The sequence below is a fragment of the Tyto alba genome, unplaced genomic scaffold (assembly GCF_018691265.1).
Source record: "Tyto alba isolate M040663 unplaced genomic scaffold, T.alba_DEE_v4.0 Super-Scaffold_5, whole genome shotgun sequence".
NCBI classification, from domain to species: Eukaryota; Metazoa; Chordata; class Aves; order Strigiformes; family Tytonidae; genus Tyto; species Tyto alba.
Window position 1 is genome coordinate 13,002,216 of NW_024881326.1, and position 19,562 is coordinate 13,021,777.

Consider the following 19,562-nt stretch of genomic DNA (forward strand, 5'->3'; position numbering starts at 1 on the left):
CCGCCGCGGCCCCGCCCTCTCGCCCGCCCGCCCCGGCGGCTGCCAGCGTGATTCTTGTTGTGCTCCCCCGGGAGAGCGGCGCGCGGCCCCGTGACATCACGGGGCACCTTTAAAGGGGCCCGCCCCGCCGCGTCTGGCGTGTCCCCGGGGAGGGCTCACTGGCGGGGCCGGGCCGGGCGTGGGGCCGGGCCGCGTCTACCCGCGTCCCGCCCCACCCGGCAGGTAAGTGCCGGCGCCCACGTAACCCCCTCCCCATCCCTTTTGTTCCCCGGCCTCGGCGCACCGCGGGGGTCGAGTCCCGGGGCCGGGCAAAGGTGCGCGCGGCCCCCGCTCCCTGTGCGCGGTCGGAGCCCCCCGCGAAGCGTGGCCGGGCCGGGGCGCGATCCGCAGGTGCGTGGCGAGGAGATGGAGCCGGCGGGGAAGCCGCCGGCGGGTCTCTGGGGAGTGAGGGGGGGGGGGGCAGTGTTTTGGGGGGAGCGGGGGGTGGGGGGGAGTGTTTTGGGGTCCCTGGAGCGGGGCCCCGCGGGGAGGGCCGGGGCTCGGCAGCCCGTGGGAGGTGACAGGCTGCGCCCCTTTTTACAACCCAGACTTTGTCCCCGCTGGCGCTTGTGCATCTTCACTCCGCAGCTCCCGCCGCGGGAGATGGCTCCCGGCTGACGCTCTCGCCCTTCCAGCAGAGCCCGCGGCCAGCCCCGCTCCGCAAGTAAGGGATGGAACGGTTTCTTTCATTTATTTAACGCTTCCCCCCACCCCCCCCCCCCTCTTCCTTGAGCAATGGTTTCTCTGCAGTCAGGTGTCAAGAAAGAACCCTGCGGTCAGTCTATCTGTCTTGATAAAATGGAAGCTGGTTAGCTATCAAATAGCCTGAAATCTAATTTTCTGTTCATTTGCAATTCCTATACTATTAGTGAATCAGCAAAGAGAAGTCCTGGGATTCTGCTATAAAGTATCAAGGTTCAGGGATGAATGTAATACAAAGTTTGGGTTGGTTGGTTGTTTTGTTTGTTTTTTTTTTTTTTTTTTTTTTTCCTCCATAATCCATGCATATATTTCAAAGGAAAATTAACTTTTTTTGAAGAGAATTTAAGGTTGTTGGTTTCTTGGTTGTTGGTAGAGTAACTAAATGGTGATTAGTCACTGTAAAGAGATAGAACAAAATCAGTCTAACCTGCTGAATCGTCATTGAATGATGTTGTTTTGTTGTTTCCTAAAATTGCCACAGAAGTATGTGCAATGTTGTGATCCAGCTTCAGCCTGAGATCCAGATGGGACTTCTGTAAAGCCTCAGTAAGGCTGTCCCAAAGACTTTGTCCTTCCTTTCTTGAATGCCAGAGCACATTCACAAGACATTTAGATTGCAGTGACTTCTGTCTGAGTCAGGCTTATCTGATAAGCTTACTGATGCTGCAGTGTGGAGCTTTGATGTGGTAAGCAGGGACTCTGCCACGTAGAAATAGTGGGCTGAGGCAGTGGGGATTTGCCTCAGTAGGCAGGTTTCACAACCAACTTTAAGAGTCGCTGTTCACCCTTGGTATAAAGTCTAGGATTTGCCCTTTCCTATGATTTGATATTGCTGCAAAAACCATTAACACAAGAGGACATAATAAAGATTAGCCCACACTGACTCCCCAGGCTCAGCGGTTCCCAGTCCTTGAGGATGGCCATCCCATGCGCTGGCGCTTTCCCCGGAAAGCTGCTCCTGTGTACTTTGACCCACGTTGACAGGAAGGCCACTTCTTCGTCTGAGTCAAAAGCATCCCCTTGCCCTTCCCCACAGGGTGTGTGCTGACAGGACAGGAGGTTTTGGGCTGAGGGCTGGCGCCACTGGCTTTGTTTCTCCTTGTTGCTGTCACCACTGCCTTTTGCTACTATGGCGTGTGTGAAATGGCATGGGCACAGCTTTCTGAACTCCTTGCTCTGAAACCTCTTTATTGGCACAGAAAGATCAGTGCGGGTGTTTCACCTCCCCATGAGCAGCACCAGTTACTGGAGCAGCAATTGCAGGGAATAACGTCGGTGAGGTTGGTGTGCAGTGCACAGCAGCAGGATTAAACAAGTGCTCTGCCATCATCCCTGCTTTGCCAGGCCACTGGGAAGGGGCTGTTGTGTACCTGAGTTTCTTCAGGTGTGTGACCAGGACCTTCTGAAGGGCTTGCTGCTGGAGCAGAGCTATACTATGTTAACAGATCAAAGCCATTTCGGGTTTAGAGATCCCTACAGCTCCCTTTTGAGAAAGGAGGGAAAGAAGGTTTTTCCAAGCTGAGAGTTGCTTTCAACTTAATGACTGTTTGGAATGGCTAATACTTGCTTATCATTAGCTTCTGAGGATAGTACAGCATGTTTGGAAATCAGAAATACAGGTCTGGAAGTGATATGAATAGGGATCTAGCCCATTGCCACGTGCTGGAGTTGAATCCTGTATATTGGGTATTGGATGTGGTAAGAGATTTCACAGCTTCTCTGGGAAAGCTGTTCTAGTGCAATGCCGTGCTAGCTGAAAGCTTACAGCAGATTCAGCTTTGCTACAGATAAACCTGATATATTCATGTTGCTTTTGGCAAAGATGAGAGAATAAATACTGACAACCTCTTTATAAAAAAACCTTTCTGTGTTTGACATGGTGTTATGTCACCATACCCTTCTTTCTGAAGTTAAAGAAAACCAATTCCTTTAAGCTTTCTTCCTAGGTCATGTTATTCTAATTCTCTTGCTTTCTGTTTCTCTCTTCTGAATGTTTTCTAAGTTGCTGTTATTTGTCTCAGGAGCTGAACATCTGTTTTAGGTGGCAGTTTAATTATTGATTATATCCAGCTTTGTTAATTGTGCCCATGGATGGCATCTTTCTTAAGCATTTTCATGTGTGTTTTTATTTAGTTTGTCATCTATTTGAACCCTAAGCTATTTTCTTATCCTTTGGTAAAATTCTGCTGCCCCATATTGCATTAGTTTCTCCTTCATACAGGTAGTTCTTTGAACTTATATTCACAGAATTTTATTTTTGTGGTTTCAGACAATTTCTGCAACTTGCCCTGGATTTCTCTTCAGGGTATTTTTGGTGTTTATTCACACTAAGCTTGGTGTTGATTGGAAGTTTTATGAATAAGCTCCTTACTTTACGATCAAGTCATGGGGAAAATATCTAATGGAATTAGACTAAGCAAAAAAACCTTGTGCAGCTCATTTGAGATGCACTCCCTCGATTACAGAGAGCCACTCTTTAAGAGCAATCTTTAAAGAAGTTAGAATTTAAAATTACTTCATAGTGACTAAATTGTACTTCTTCAGGTGGCTTAGTAGAATAGAGAAATCTTGGCAACAGTCTAAAATATAAAGACACTTACTCAGGATTATTTTCCTGAGCTTTGTATGTGGTGCTGTAAAATGATCTGGGACATCAGATGGTGAAAAAAACAGTAACTTGAAATTCCAGTGCAAGTGGCAATCTTTGCTCAGGACCCCACTGCCCTAAGATAGCTACACAGCATATAGGATGTACATGTGCTTTTTCTGCTAAAATAGTGCCTTCTATGTATCTGTTCACCTCATCATCTCCTACTATATGAGAGCTTATAGAATTAGCAGTATTTTCTCAACACTATGGAACAAAGCATTTGGAAGAGAACTACAGACAAAGGAAAAAATAAGGTTAATTGTACTGTTACAAGAGAAGCACATTTGGTATTGGGGACTGATTAGCACTGAATAATCTCCATCCACTTTGTGCATTAATTTTGTTATGGGAGTGATTTCCTTCTTAGATGAGTGAATAACGGTCCCAATAGAACTTCTGCTTGACTTCTTCATACCCTCTCAAAATGGTCAGTACCTTCAAATCATGTGGTCATATTCTACTTCTGTTTCATATTTGTTTTAATTTTCTCCCAAATAGGTCTAACCTCCAAAAGCGCCTTCACTTCAGGCTATGATGGGATTGTTTTGGTTGTTTCTGCTTTACATCCACATGCTATCACCTACATGTGCTGGAGGTGTCACCCGAGTCTATTACCTGGGGATCCGCGAGGTGGACTGGAACTATGCTCCAACAGGAAAGAACGTACTTGCTAACCAAAGCATTGCACATAACCTGTATGTTTAGTTCTATAAAAATTCAGTCTAGTACTGGCTTAAAATAGTAATTTTATGAGTACTTTCATGCAAGTATTCTGAGGCATCTAAACAAGCAAAAGACACGATCAGATAGATGTCTGATCATTGAGCTTAATGTTTAACTTGTTTTATCATAGGAACATAGAAATGGTATCAGTGGGAAAACGGTCAGTTTAATGGAGCATTCAGTGGCCAGTGCCCATACACTAGAGGGAAGCACAAACACTCTCCAACAGAACAGATTGCACAATACTCTGCCCTGGGGTTTCATTTTTCTTAGTTCCAGCTGGTGAACAGCTTGTATATCCTGAGGCATGATGACTTTTCACCTTAATGTAAATGACTTCACAGAGCTAGATTGTTTTTGTTTAAATGGAATTTTAAGCCTTAGACTTAATGGAACTTCCTGAACTTCCTGCATGAAATCGTAGGGGTTGTTTGAAAAATGTTTTTGTTGCAAAAGTAAATCTGGAAACTGCAATAATTACTTTGAGTCACTACAAAAACAAGTTTTGGTTTTAATTTTCAAAACATCAGTCCTTTTTCTTTGGTGTTTTGTTTTGGTGTTTTTCACCCCGCCCTGCCCCCCCCCCCCCCCCCATATCTTTCCACAGCTTTTTAAAGGCATTTGTGCTTTGTTTTCTACCTCCTCATTTTTTTATGGCAAATAACCAGTATTTTTGACCTTATCTTGGTCATTTACCCCTCCATAATAAAGAAAGATTTTTTTTGTGTTGGGGAGAAATGGACTATGTATGGGGGAAAGAAGGCAGATCTGTAAAATGAAGTATGAATTATCTGTAAACTCTTTGCTAGTAGTGGCTGCAGGGATGACTTCACAAAGGGATGAACTCTAGATTGTATAGCTAGAGCCCAGCCCTTCACAATTTTGAATGACAAGGGCAATGCTTGATGTTTTGGTCTCAACTGTTCATCTTCTGGAGATACACATTAGTGTTTGCCTGTATTTTAGGGCTACTTATGTTACTGCAGGGTGATTGATACTAAAGGGGAAGTGGGAGAGTAATCTCAGCTCTCATTTAGGCCTGTCCCACTAATACCTGGGCCATGATTCATGTCTTATCTACTGAGAATTGGTCGTAAAGAGCAAATGTACTCATGAATTGAACTTTAGTACCTGTATGAGGTTTTAACTCTGGAATTTGGTTACTTGCTGGGTATGTACCTGCCTGACTCATCTGCCATTCTACAAGTAATTCAGAATCTGTTAAGTAGAGAATCATCTTTTTAGACTGTGAATTTTGTCTAGAGCTCTCAGGAGATTTTTATTCTCCCCACACCCCTCTTGTGATTTAGCTGCAAATGCCATGAGGGCATTGAAGTGAGTTTCAAAAAGCCCAATGAAGGCTGAAGCAGGCATGAAAAGGGCTTCAGTCTTCCCTGTGTCACTCACATGTGATTATCAGAGAGGCACCATCCTTCCCATTCCTTGTTTGCACTGCACAGTTCAGGGGTGCACTTTGTGTCCGTTTGTGAAGAACTGGGGGTGAGGCTGTGGCTGTGCATGGCAGCAGGCGGTCGGCATCTGGCTGTACTTGTGGCAGTGGTCCCAGGCTCACTGAGCTGTTAATGTGCTGATGTCCCCCTGTTATGTTTCACATGCTTGGAAAGCTGACAAGTCTTAATGGCCAGTGCTGCTTGTTTCCCAAGCAGGCTGCACTACCCATGTCATGGCTGTCAGAGATGTGGGAGGAAAAGTTCACAAGTGTCTTGGAGCATGCTAGGGTAGAGCACAGGCAGTCCCCTGTAATGCCAGAGCTTTTGGGCTTACCTGGGAAAGCTGTGTGTCATCATCACTCTACTGTGTTATTGACCAGCTGTTTCATATGATGCATGACTCATGATGACTTTCCCTTTTCTGAATTTAACAGCAAGGCCTCAACATTCCTCCAGTCTGGCAAAGACAGGGTGGGAAGCACATACAAGAAAGCTGTCTATAAGCAGTACACAGACTCCACGTACACCACTGAGATTCCCAAACCTGGCTGGCTGGGGTTCCTGGGGCCGGTCATCCGAGCAGAAGTGGGGGATACTATTAAAGTACACCTAAAAAATTTTGCTGGTCGACCGTATACAATTCATCCTCATGGTGTTTTCTATGAGAAGGACTCTGAAGGTAAATGAGCTACTGCCATAAAGGAGGCAGAATTTTCTCACTGGGAACTTAAGCGTATGTACTGAGGAGAGATGTTTATAAAGCCACATACTTGGTTAACCCAAAGCTGTATTGCTGGAAAGCAACTGCATTTAGGTGTTTAGTGAAGTCATCTGATGTTGGGTTATCAAGTTCATGGGTCTGGCCGTGTTTTTCTGACATGGACATTACAGTACACAGCCCGGATTTCTTGATTTTAGAACTTCTAAAGCTTGGTAGTGGGATAATGGTGCAGAAGGAAGAGAGCTATAGTCGGTATTTGAAGTGCTGTAGTGTAAGAGTCATGAGTGTGATGGGCTTCAGGGAGTTCACAAGAATGGTGAAGTATGAGACCAAAGAACTGCTGTTTGAAGCAACCCAAGAGATTGGAGAGGGGCTGACTGTGTCACATTGCAGAGTTGAAGGCAAAGTAGCAATGGGCAGAATGGGCATCATCTTTCTGACTCTGCGATGACCCATTTACTGGGCAAATTGCCTTACAATGGCTCTGTGCCTCAGTTTCTCTTTGAGAGAGTGATAATAAAATTATTTCAGCCTTGGGATGGTAAGTCTAGCTTTGAAATATGCTACTCAAGTATATATGTATATCTCTACTGAGTGAGAGCGGCTCAGTATAAGGTTATGTGTGTGGACATCTCTGCTTTTCTTGAATGGATGTTGTGATTGCTTAATTGTTCTAGGATCCCTGTATCCTGATATGTCCCCCCAGGATCAGAAGAAGGATGATGCTGTTTTCCCAGAAGGGAATTACACCTATACTTGGACTGTCCCTGAAGATCACAGTCCAACTGCTGATGACCCAAACTGCTTGACCTGGATCTACCACTCTCATATTGATGCACCAAAGGACATTGCATCTGGATTAATTGGGCCATTACTTACATGCAAAAAGGGTAAAAACTCTAAGAGAAAGCAGCTGAGGGCTGCAGTGTGGAGATTTTGTGGTGAGCTAAACAGGAATAGGTTGAGAAAATACTCTGGTTGGCAGCTCCCAGCTTCAGTGGAATGTGCAGCATGACTGGAGAAGACAGTACCTGTGTTCTAGTTGGGTTTTGGTCATTACATTGTATTTATTCCTTAGTGTCTGGTCAGGTGAGCTTGGAGGCATCTTGTTCGGAGAGCTGTTTGAATCCATGTTAAAAGCAGTAATCTTGTCCAAGACCTAGTTTGTGTATTACAGAAAATGGGCACTGTTTAACTTCATCAGGAGTAAGAACACTGAAGGTGCTGCAGTTCAGCCACGCAGTGGTAGAGCTGTTAGGGGGTGAGAAATGTATTAGCAGGGATATATTAGAAAATAGTGAGCTTGCTAGAACTCTGCCGTGAGCTGTGCTAGGATGGTGGGGAAAGCATCTGTCTCTAACTTGTGTGGTAAGAATTAATTTTCTATTGGTGTTTTAATCACTTGACTGATGTCTGCTTTTCTGTATGGGTGGGTATTCATTCATCTTCTTTTTTTACCCTAGGAATACTGACTGGGAGTTCTCAAAAACGCCAAGATGTGGACATTGATTTTTTTCTAATGTTCAGTGTGGTAGATGAGAACCTAAGCTGGTACCTGGATGAGAACATAGTGTCCTTCTGCACAGATCCAGGCTCCATAGACAAAGAAGATGAGGAATTCCAAGAGAGCAACAAAATGCATGGTCAGTGTCACCTTTGTGAAGCCACTGACTCTGTCCAGACACTCTGGGGTGTCAGTGCTCTGGTATCTTGAAATGTGCCTTCTGCTGTCATATGCCACAGTGTGGGTAGGGGGGAGAAGAGAAACCGCAAGCTCTGAGATCATGAGCTAAGCAAACAGTATCACAGGGACATTGCGACAACTTCAGAAAAAAATAATTGTTATTTTGATTTCATCTTTGGCTTGAGTGAGCCTTTGTTAGTTGTTTGGAGATTTTGAATAGACTTCATTTTAGGAATGGGTTGTGGAGCTGGGCTCTCCAGAACAAGAGTAGGATGAGTTCTGGTTAGATCCATCCTCCAAACATGTCTGTACTGTGACCTGCTGGCAGAAGCTCTAAAGGCCCTTTTTCTAATCTCTGAATTTGGCTTGCTTGGTTTTGCAGCTATTAATGGTTATGTGTTTGGAAACCTCCCTGACATGACGATGTGTGCTGGGGATTACGTTTCATGGCACCTCTTTGGGATGGGCAATGAAATTGATGTTCATACAGCCTACTTCCATGGAGAAACACTCAATATTCGAGGCCATAAGACAGATGTGGCCAGCCTCTTCCCAGCCACTTTTGTTACAGCAGACATGATCCCCAGAAACCCTGGGAGATGGCTACTGAGCTGTCAGCTCAATGATCACATACAAGGTAAGGCAGAGGCTGGAATATGCCCTGCACTCTGTGGCATCCCTTTTTTCTCCCAGTGTGGTCCCATGACATACAGTGTGGTAGGGGGCAGTGCCTTGGGCAGCATTCCCACTAAAAATGTCACTAGATGAATGGGATGATTCCTTGTCTTCTATAAATTGGGGTGGATTGATCATTAATGTGCAGGCCAGACTTACTGGGGGTGACTTGTACCACTGTACAATGTTCCATGTTGATCAGTGCTGAAGACAGTAAGTCTGGTACAGCTGAAAGCTAAGATAAGGCAATGCCTTAAGATCTCTAGTCCCTGTAAGAGGTGGTTGCTTGGTACATCTGAGGATAGCAGAAGGCTCTATTCATTTTCTGTCCATACTTCCATAGCATCCAGTATCTAAGGTAAGAAGCTCTGCTCACTAACGCGAAAAACTCCTTGCTCTGGGAACCACCTTATCACTTCTCCCAGCCATGTGCCTTTTGGGACAACAGTGGAAAAATGGCCAATTCATGATAGGAAGCTGGGACTGTGTTCATTGCCTGGTCAAACTGACTGAGAGGGGTTAAGCATGTGTCCTCCACCATGTCTTGGACAGCTGGGATGGGGGCACTCTATGAAGTCCAGCCCTGTTCTCGACAAGCTCCAGCATCCAGCCTGGAAGGGAGAGTTCGGAAATACTACATAGCTGCAAAGGAAGTGCAGTGGGACTATGGACCTTCAGGGCTCGACCAAAGCAGTAGGAAACGGCTGAGTGAGGCAGACAGGTAAGCAAGAGGCTGATGGGCTAGGGCAATGTTTGGGGGTCTCTGATCCCTGTTGGGGAGGCTGTTAAGGAAAATGTGTAATTCATTTCTTATCAAAATACATGCCTGCAATTCGTGTGGAGTACATTTTCCGGGAAGGCAGATCACCCCATCTGGAAAGGTAGGCTGCTGTAGCTAGACTGTACAGAGAGCAGTTCTAGGTACAACAGTGGACTTCACGTGGAAGTGTGCTGTGTTTCATAGCCTTACCCACAGATGCTGGGAGTCCCAGCTTATGTAGAACGTGAGCTGCCCCGTTTGTCTCGGCTTAATTTCTGCTTGCTGCGCCTGACCTAGGAACAGATCTATACATTTGATGAATTATTAAGAAAGCACATCTTGCAGCAGACACAGGGTGGCAGAGCTAGCCTGCAGATATGCTTCAGTGTAGCCTTGTTGCAGCAAGTGATTTCTAGGAAATCAAATGTGATGACCCTGACAGCTGCCTTCCATCCCACATCTCAGATGGTTGTGATAGCAGTTGGTGAGTCGTTTCCCACTCTGGCTAACAGAAACAAAGACATTCCTCCCCCTCCTTTCCCTTCCCTGGGAAGCTGTTGGAGAAGATGTATACCTCCTTTAGATGAAGTAGAAATGCAGAGTGGTTAATGATTTACCCAAAGCCATGCAGCAACTCTCTTGCAGACCTTAGAACCGAAAGCTCCTTAGACCTATGAGCTGGCCTTGTAACTAATCTGCCTCTCCTGCAAAGCATGTTACATCTGTCTGTGTGTTTAAAGAGGGTGGTAGCAGAGGAAATAAATTGCTTTCTACAGCTGTTGTGTGGGGGTTTTTTTTCCTGTTATTGCAGTTGTCCCCTGGGCTGTCCCCTGGCTTCTGAAGAATTTGGTGTTTAAGCACTGCCTTTCCACTTACTGCACTGCAGTTTTGTTCACTGCCCTCTTTTGCATGCTTAGTATACAGATGCTGTTTAGACCTGTGTCATCAAACCCGGCTGTTTCAGCTGGGAGAGGGATGCATGCCAGAGGTGCTTCATGAACGCAGTGGGTAGATGAGTCTGTAGGATGAAAAAGCTTCACAGAGACAAGCTGTGCTTGTTCCAAACCAGAGTTGCTGTCCTTGTCTGAAAAGCTGCTTGATTTGGAGATGCTGCTGGCATTGCCAGAGGGGTGTGGGGAGGAAGAGGAGAACAGGACTGATTTTCATAGAAATGACCTGACACTTGCTTTTTGCATTTAGCCCTGCTGAGCAGTTTTTCAAGCGTAGCCCCTACCGAATTGGGGGAGTCTATTGGAAGGCAAAATACGTGGAATATACTGATGAGAGCTTCCGTGAGGAAAAGCAACAGTCAGAAGAGGAGAAACACCTTGGGATACTTGGTAGGAATCATCCAGCAACACAAATCCTCTTTCAGTGTCAGTGAGAATGATGCTGATGTCAGGAGTACCAGATGGCTGTAACTGTCCTCTTGTTTTGGAGTGCAGTGAGTGGCACAGATGTGTTTCACAGCAGTTACATCTAAGACCAAGGGGGACAGACTGAGGATGTGGAATGTAGAACAGACAGAATCACTTTTCTGCAAGGACAGCCTTCAGAGGTTAGTAATAAGGACTGAGGGACACAATATAGTATTTGCAACTAGAGCTAAACAGCTCACAGTAGCCCCTGGTTATGTTTTTGACTGAGCATCTTCAAGGCATGCTACAGACCCCACTTTCTCACAGAAAGCTTCCTTTCCTGAGTGGGTGCTCTTTCTGTTATAGCCAGATAATAGGGAGGGCAGTGAAGAAAGATGAGAGAAGAAAATAGGGAGTCTGCAGTGACAAATGGATTGTGCATGAAGGCTGTGATGTACATGGTAGAAGCATATAGGTGTGGTCCGCTTACCTGCATCAGCAGTGACTAATAATCTAATGACACCAGAAATAAGTAACAGCAATCCTAGCAGAGGTCACAGAGAGAGCATGTGGAGTAAAATAAACTGGGAAAGGGGGAGAGAAGAGTGGAGAGTGGCAAAAAAAGAAGTATAAGCAGCTGAATAAAAGCTAAATGGATGAGTTATGCATAGGAGAGTTGGCAGTGTAACTGTCAGGAGCTGACAGCATCTTGCTGGACTTTGAGAACCTGGGGAGGGGGAGGAAAAAAGGGTTAGCATTACCAGCAACAGCTACATTCCTATATAAAGACAAATGACTGGGCAAAAACTCAGGTATGACTTTATAGAAAGAAATTACAGGTATTTTCTACTGGTAAACTAAAACCACTGAAGGATTAATTGATGAAAATCCCCAGTCAGATAAACAAGTGACATCCATGAGGGGAGTTACCTGAACTCATTTGAACTGGCTGGTTAAAGCAAACTTGATAAAGTGGTTGGGATGTCTAGAAGAGATGTGAGGCTGTGAGGGACTGAGCTCTGGAACAAGGAACTGCTGAATGTGATGTGCTGCAGTGCAGACAACCCATGCTGCATGGGCATCCACCCGTGGCTTATGCTGCCTGTTCTTGCCCTAAAATACATGATGCTATACTGTGAGGAAGGCTGGGTGGTCGGTTGTTAGCGCTGTTGTTGTTCTTCATGGGGCTGCTAGGCATAACAGCTGTGGACACTTGGCAGTTCATCTCCCTGCAGCTTGCTCCTGCTGCCCTCCTTATGCTTTCCCTTGCAGCTGCTGGCTGTGATGCTCCCAAAGTCCTGTGTGCTTACCAGACTCTGCAGGTAGCCTATCCGGGTCACTAACCATGCAGCAAGTTGCTTATTTTTTGTTCTGAGTCTGTTGGGTTTATGGCCAACATCAGTTGCCCAAGACATTTGATGAACAGTGGGGATGGAGCCTGGGCCATCCAGGAGTGGGAAGAGGAAGAGGGAGGCTCATCAGTGGAAGAGTTGCAGTGGGATTGCCCTGTGGTAGACCAGCATGCTAACATGGTCTTTCTGAACTGCAAGGAGCAGTCCAACCCCAAGTCTTGACTGGTGGAGGGGAGAGGGACACAGCTCCATACTGGAGAGATGAGCCCTCTCACACATCAGGAAGGCCAGCAGTGTGTTAACAAAGGGCTCAGCTTGGGGTTACTCTGAGGAATCTGGGTGCAGCCCAAAGGAGATGTTGAGCCCCAAGGCAGAAGTTGCTGGGGCACAGGGCAGGGCCTGGGGGAGACTGTGGTTACCTGTGGCTTTCAGATGTTCTCCACTGGGGGAGCCAAGCACATGGAGGTACATCAAGAGGTGCACATCAGGGCATGGGTCTCTGCTGGTTTTGCAGGGCAGCAGCCTGGCTTTCCTTATCCCTTACTGAGGCTGTTGGGAGTGGTCTGTGGACCCAGGGGTCTGCAGGCTGGTGGGAACTGACAGGCATGTTAAAGACTCATGGTTCCTTTCTGTCTGGTTGGGCAGTGGTTCCCAGAGACAGTGGTGGGCTTAGAGCATCTTCCACCTCTTTTTACATGCCTACCTGAGGCACATGTCTTAAAAAGCCGAGGGGTTGTTATGTAGGTGGGTGAGAGACACAGGCCTCTCCGAGGACATTTCAGCACATCTGGCTGTTTTGTTACTCCTGTGAAGACCTGAAGTCTTTCTGAGTTCTCCTGCAGACCCAAAATGCTTTCAGATAATTCTTGTCAGCCCCCTGCTCCCACTGTCAGGGCTGAATGGCCTTAGGTGGTGCCAATGTGCAGGGGCTGCAGAGGCATCCACCTTTCCTCGGCGTCTTCTGCTCCCTTTAGCCCTGGTGAAAGGTGACCCTGACTTCTCTGGTTTGCCTGGTCATCCAGGGAGTTGCTCTGTTGCTGACATGGTCTTTCTGCTATTTGTGTAGGTCCAGTGATTAAAGCTGAAGTTGGAGACACCATCCTGGTGATGTTTGCTAACAAAGCCTCCTGGCCTTTCAGCATCCAGCCTCACGGAGTGTCCTATGGAAAGGCGTGGGAGGGGATGCGGTACCATGATGGTTTGTGGCTCCCTTTTCTCAAGTAATTCAATGCTAATGCTGGTGATGGAGCTCCAGACCATACCTTCTCTGTGCTGGGGAATTTATGCAGCCTGGATGGACTGGATGTCCTAGTGGGTATAAGCCAGCATGGTCCTCTGAGCCTGCCTGACGCCTCACTGACAGAGACTTTCCACTGAACTGGTGTCCAGGGAGGGTGCCAGAGGGAGTACGGTTCCAGAGGTGCTGTTTTTCAGATGAAAATTTTGAACCAGAGCTCAGACCATTTCTACCTACTTGAGACACTGAGCAGAGGAATGTGCCCAGTGCACTCCAGTTTAGATAATCACGTGCTTCCAGTGTTCATCTCCCCAGATGCAGCTGGATCTGCTTCATTATTTCCCATCACCATGCCTGTCTCTGCCATGGCACTGGGGGAATTTACATGGTGCTGAGAGATGCTCCCTTCTTGAATGTGCTTTATAAACATGCTCACATCACACCTCAGAGATACTGGGTATTTTAGTGATATGAATGAAGTAAAGCCCAGTATAAATATAGCTGGTGAGGAGATGTTACCAAGTTTGTATAGGGACCTTGGGAATAACCATACCAATCTCTTTTAAAGGTCTGTCCCAGAATGGGGTTTCTGTTGCACCACTGCACAACTTTACGTACCGCTGGACTGTGCCGAAGCATGTTGGGCCCACATCCAGTGACCCTCCCTGCCTGACCTGGATGTACAGCTCAGCTGTCAATCCTGTCAAAGATCCCAGTTCAGGCTTAGTAGGGCCTCTGGTCATCTGCAAGCCGGGCACTTTGGATGACAAGAACAAACAGGTAAAAGGGGTTTTCTTGCCATGCTCTTACCAGGTTCTTTGCTTTCTGGTAGAAAAATGCAGCATCAGCAAAACATTAGGGAACATAGTGAAAACAAACGTACAATAGTGTGAGTCCAGGAGAGTTGAATCAAAGTCATGGGGCAGTTTAACACTGGGACAACTGGTGCCCACGTCTTACATGGGAAATGCTAACATTCTGGGCTCCCAAGGGCTGCCCTTGAAATGGTTTCTGGGCTCTGCTTTAAACTCAAACTTGGCTGAACAACAACTGTACCTTGGATGTGACTATAGATAACTTTTGTCCTGAGGCTTGCATAGCAGGCTGCTTTCAGAGGCACGTGGAACATTCATTGCGGTCTCAGAAACATTGAAAAGACATTTGCACTTACAGTTGGTTTGCTTGAATGATATAATACTTTGAGGTTTGGGTGAGCCTCTTTTCCTTTTCAAGATCAGTTAATTTTCAAGCAGAGCTGACTACAAAAAAGCGTGTGAAAATCCATGTCAGTCTTTATGCTTTTGGTGGAAGAGAGGTGAAATCTGAATGACCAGAACTTCCTCTTGGAATTTCAGTTAGGGGTAGTCTACTCATGACAGTAAATCTAGTGAAGACATTAAATTAATATACCAGGGAAGTGCAAGATGGATTAGCAGAGCCTTATTGTGAAAAACAGTAGGCAGCAGAAAAACAACCTGCTGCCATCCTGCCTACCTTGTGGTGTAGATCAGGGAGTGGCTGGTGAGTCTGAAAACAACTGCCATGAGAGCCTCACTAGAGTTTACTTTCAGTGGTGGCATGATGTGGCTAAATTAGGAATGCAGAAGAGATTGGCATGTTACACGGGGTGGAAATGTGAGTCTTCTGAGCAGAGAGGATCATGGATATATGCAGCCCACTATATGAAGGAACTGTGATGATAAAATGTTTACACCCTTTCAATACCTGTAAATAAAACAGACAGCCTTGTTTGTAAAAGTAGGACAGGGAAAAATCACCTGGGGCAGCAATTCTGGCTCCACAATCTTAGGCAACCATTTAAAGAATGCTTAAATGGGAAAGGCCCATGGCCACTCCTTGTGCCACAGACTGGGAATCCCTTAGCTCTCTCTGCAGGGGGTCTTCCTGGGTACAGATGAGGAAGCTGATATCAGAGTGAGAACCTGGACAATGCTGGGGATGTTCTTTTAGTGGGGAAACACACCATGCTTTGGAAAACATTTCTTAGGAGAATTAACATTTTCAAGGATTTGGGGTAATAAAAAATAATCCCCAGTCCAGGTCTGTGGTAAGAGAAAGGAGTGGAACATAGTCATCAGCCTGGCTTGTGGAATGGGCTCTGATCTCGGGTCTGATTTGGACAGATGGTGAAACCTGCACCTAAAAGTAGGGATGGTGGAGGAAGGAGGCGATGACTTCATATCCTTGGTTGAATTTTGATCACTTTAATTACGTGAAATATCATGGAAAATCCACAAGTGGTGCCTCTTGTGGAACAGAAGCAGAACACTTAACATTAGTAAAGGGCCAGAGCCCTGGCCTATAATGAGCCAAGTTTTAAGATAAAGGGGAACATGAGAGCCAGGCAAACAAACTTTAAGGATAGTTAATTGGTGTGTTTTAAAAACTAACAGCCATCATTGTAATTATAGAAAGGCATCGACAAAGAATTTTACCTTCTCTTCAGCGTGTTTGATGAGAACCTCAGCTGGTATTTAAATGCAAACATAAAGTACTATTTGAGGATGGAAGAGACTTCTGTGAAAAAGGATGATGGCTTCGAGGAATCAAACAGGATGCATGGTATGGCCTGATGCTGTTCTGCATGCAGCAGGAATGAACCTGCAAAACATGGGTTGGTGCTCACCTAGAGACTGAGCTGGGGTGGCTGTGTGTGGTATTGGTCTGAAATCAAGTGAGGCTAGAGGCAGCGAGTGGGACATGGGACAAGAAGCACAGCTGTTTCAGGAGCTTGTTCAGGGTTGAATTACAAGCAAGCTACAATTTCACTGGTAAGCCTGTCCTGTCAAAGTGTGTGCACAAAATGAATCTCTTGGCTGATACCTTCTTGCAGAGAGTTAATTGTTTTCTCCTTTGCAGCCATCAATGGGCTTATGTTTGGTAACTTGCCTGGGCTGAATGTGTGTGAAGGAGACAATGTGTCCTGGCACCTTCTGGGCTTGGGCAGTGAAGCAGATGTACATGGAGCTGTGTTTCAGGGAAATACCCTGCAGATGAACGGGATGCGGAGAGATTCAGCCAATCTCTTCCCCCATACATTTGCTACTGCCTTCATGCAACCTGATAACAGTGGTAAGTTACATCTAATTTAGCAGCAGGAAAGGTCTCTTGTAATATTTGCTCCTGTGGCTTATCCTTTAGCAGTGTAAACTCTTACAGGGTGACCTGTGCTCTAGATCCTTTTTGATCCCGTTTACAAGGCCACAGCTCCTGTAATTGCATCTGATTCTGGAGAATAGGAGATACAGGATCTTGTCTCACACTGGTTCTGTAGTGTGCTACTTCCAATAAAATATTTGTAGTAGCAGTCCTGATGAACACTGCTGTCTGTGACCCATAGAAACGTGCAAACATGTCTTTCAGAATAAAGTAGCAGTCAGTTGCCAGAGCTCAACTCCCCTGTCCATGGCTTGTGGAGATTTACGTTTATGACAGACCCCAGTCTTCCTAGTCTGTGGGATAGGCACACAATACCATGTTTCATTCACACAATGTGATAGCCTCAGCTGCCAGTTGTCTCCTCCCCTTCGGAATTTGCAGGCTAGATCTTTTATTTAACCAACGTCTCATCACTGGTAGCAGGGTTATGTCACTTTATTGGTTTCTTCACATCTAGTAAGCTGGTTATTGCATAAGAAAGCCTCCCAAGATGATTTTGTGTAGGACTTTGTTGTGCCATTCCTGGTTGGTTTCTCTAACAACCCCTTTTAATATCAGCCTGTGGCAACCAAGCTCCCTAAACAAACACACAGATACACACATACCAATGTCAGCCACGTCACAAGCTTTGCATGGGAAGCAGCTGTTTCCTGAGATCTTTAAAAGTAGCTGATTTCCTTGTTCGTGCTGCCTCCCTCAGGGATTTTTGAGATCTACTGCCAGACGAGCAATCACTATCAGGCTGGGATGAGGGAACGCTACTTCGTTTCCAAGTGTGGAAAAAGGGATCCTGCTCCTGCCCTTCCGTACAAAGGGGTGCGGACATACTACATCATGGCAGAGGAGGTGGAGTGGGACTACATGCCTGACCGAAGCTGGGAGAGGGAACGGCACAACCATTCTGCAGAGAGGTAGAGCCCTTCTTCTGGGGAAGTCTTTGGCAAAGTTTTTCAATAGACCTTGGTGAAGCCTGTTAGGGGTCTTGTCCATCTTGTGACATGGTGCATCTGCCACTGCTGGTGGTGCTGCTGATGGGAGCCGCAGCCCCCTGCGTCACTGCGCCCACCTTTGCAGCCAAAGTGGGTCTCTGGGAAACCCATTCAACTAGGGAACCCCCTGCCACAAGTTAGATGTTTATTCCCTGTGACCTTTTGGGTATGTCAGCGCTCATTCTGCATTTCTCAGCTACGCCGATATATTTTTGAGCAATGAGAATGGACTGCTCGGATCCAGGTACAAGAAAGCAGTTTACAGGGAGTACGCCGATGGGACTTTCCAGACCCCCAAGGCCAGGACAAATGGTGATGAACACCTAGGGATACTAGGTAAGGATATGTGCAAAGGGTACATCTTCCACTCACACAGCAATGAGACTTGACTCTAGAGCTTCAGTGGCTATGGGCTGTAATCTGAAGGCCTCCTAGATATTTAGACACCTGCTGTGTATGCAAGTGAGGAGAAATTCAGACTGTCTCTTATTCATGTCTGCCAGCTTTGGAGAAAGAAGGTCCTGAACACAGCTTCTAGTAGAGAAGATTGGGTTCTTGTGCCTGCATTTGCACCAGCTTTCTTCCATGTCTCAGGCAAAACATTTTTCAGACCTACATTCCTCTGACTGTAGAACAGAAATAAATGCTGACTTCTAGAGAGCAGTCTGAGAGATACAGGTGAAAATCTGTAGCTGAGAGAAATGCTTTTCGGGCAAAACCAGACAGGCCTTGGGAAGTGGAATAGTGCATTACAATGACTGGTGGAAGTCTGTGGAGAAACAGCTCTGTGTTATGAACACCGGGCTGTAAGTGGTGCCAGAGCAGCAAGGCTAAGGCAGTATATGCTGATCAAAGTAGGCTGTAGCTCTGATTTCTGACACTGTCAGGCCAAATTGAATATTACCATATTTTTTGAAAGCAGCAGCAAAGTATGGTCAAAATGCTGTGAAATTTAGCATGTCAGTATTCAGAAATCAACCCTTGGTTGTACTGGGCACAGTTAAAATGCATAACAAAGTTAATTTCCCTCATTGTGAAACAGTCCAGTTTTCTAAGACTTACTTGAATTGGGACTGACCTCCAATTCTCTTTTTGGGAGGCAGGGATAAGGTAGAGAAGAGGGAGGGAAACATCGTAAATATTACAAGGGAATATGTCTGGGGAGAAAATGATGAGAGAGAGGTGGGAATATCCTCAGGAAATACGTTGACAGTTTTTGCTTGTCTCATAGTACTTTGTTCCTATCTCTAGGTCCTTTTCTGTGGGCAGAAGTGGGAGATATTCTCAACATCGTGTTTAAGAACAATGCCACCCGACCCTACTCCATTCATGCACATGGGGTGCTGGAAAGGGAGACAGGGCAGCCGCAAGTAGCAAACCCTGGTAAGCCACTGTGGTCTCCAGCCATATTCCTGTATGGGCTTACAAAGCTAATTTTAGCCTATAGCTAGACTGGTTTCCTTAAGTAGATTTAGATGTACTTGTTTTCTTATGGTAGAGAACTGGAACTGAACAGTAACTAGCCTTTCAGGTTCACTGCAGTTCTAGTGATAGCACCTGTGTGGAAATAGCAGCCTTGGGAGTTCACATTCTGCTCTGAATTCTGGATAAAGCATAGCACAAACTTTTCTGTGTGCAGCCTTATTTCTCCTACTCAGTGTAGTCTGCCTGTAGGAAGAAGAAAGATGATGGCAGCTCATAGCTCAGTCAGCCCTTGAAAGCCTGCCCCTCTTCTTTGGGACCTATACTTTTTGTGATGTATACAACAGTATGAAATAGGAGAAATGCACAATTGCTTGCCAGGATGCTGACTGAAATCACCAATTTGTTTCATGGGCCAGACGACAATTTGTATAATTTTTGGTCCCCTTCAACTTGCACAGGCTGTCTGAGCAACAAACAGGTTTTCAGTTGGGCCCTGTCTTTCTGAAATGTCTTGCTAACATGCAAAATAGTAATTTTAAAAATGAATTTGAATGAGCATCATAAATATACTTCCAAGAAATAAAAGATCATCTTAAGCCGCATCTGTACTGAAGAG

At 45.9% G+C, this 19,562-nt stretch overlaps 1 protein-coding gene across 2 annotated transcripts in view; it reads left to right on the forward strand.

Annotated features, from left to right (window-relative positions):
• The first annotated feature begins 69 nt into the window (after positions 1-69).
• The window catches only part of HEPH (hephaestin), a 33,923-nt gene continuing 14,430 nt past the window's right edge, over positions 70-19,562 (forward strand). Inside the window, exons 1-17 of one of the 2 annotated variants that reach the window (XM_042807186.1) lie at positions 70-222; positions 588-703; positions 3,890-4,086; positions 6,000-6,244; positions 6,964-7,176; positions 7,750-7,929; positions 8,353-8,607; positions 9,198-9,366; positions 9,509-9,526; positions 10,606-10,745; positions 13,182-13,313; positions 13,921-14,132; positions 15,785-15,935; positions 16,233-16,445; positions 17,233-17,443; positions 17,718-17,857; positions 18,773-18,904. In XM_042807186.1, coding sequence (XP_042663120.1) covers positions 3,923-4,086; positions 6,000-6,244; positions 6,964-7,176; positions 7,750-7,929; positions 8,353-8,607; positions 9,198-9,366; positions 9,509-9,526; positions 10,606-10,745; positions 13,182-13,313; positions 13,921-14,132; positions 15,785-15,935; positions 16,233-16,445; positions 17,233-17,443; positions 17,718-17,857; positions 18,773-18,904 — 2,575 coding nt within the window. In that variant the 5' untranslated portion in view covers positions 70-222; positions 588-703; positions 3,890-3,922. The remainder of the gene's footprint in view (positions 223-587; positions 704-3,889; positions 4,087-5,999; positions 6,245-6,963; positions 7,177-7,749; positions 7,930-8,352; positions 8,608-9,197; positions 9,367-9,508; positions 9,527-10,605; positions 10,746-13,181; positions 13,314-13,920; positions 14,133-15,784; positions 15,936-16,232; positions 16,446-17,232; positions 17,444-17,717; positions 17,858-18,772; positions 18,905-19,562) is intronic. The other variant, XM_042807187.1, reaches the window with a different exon arrangement.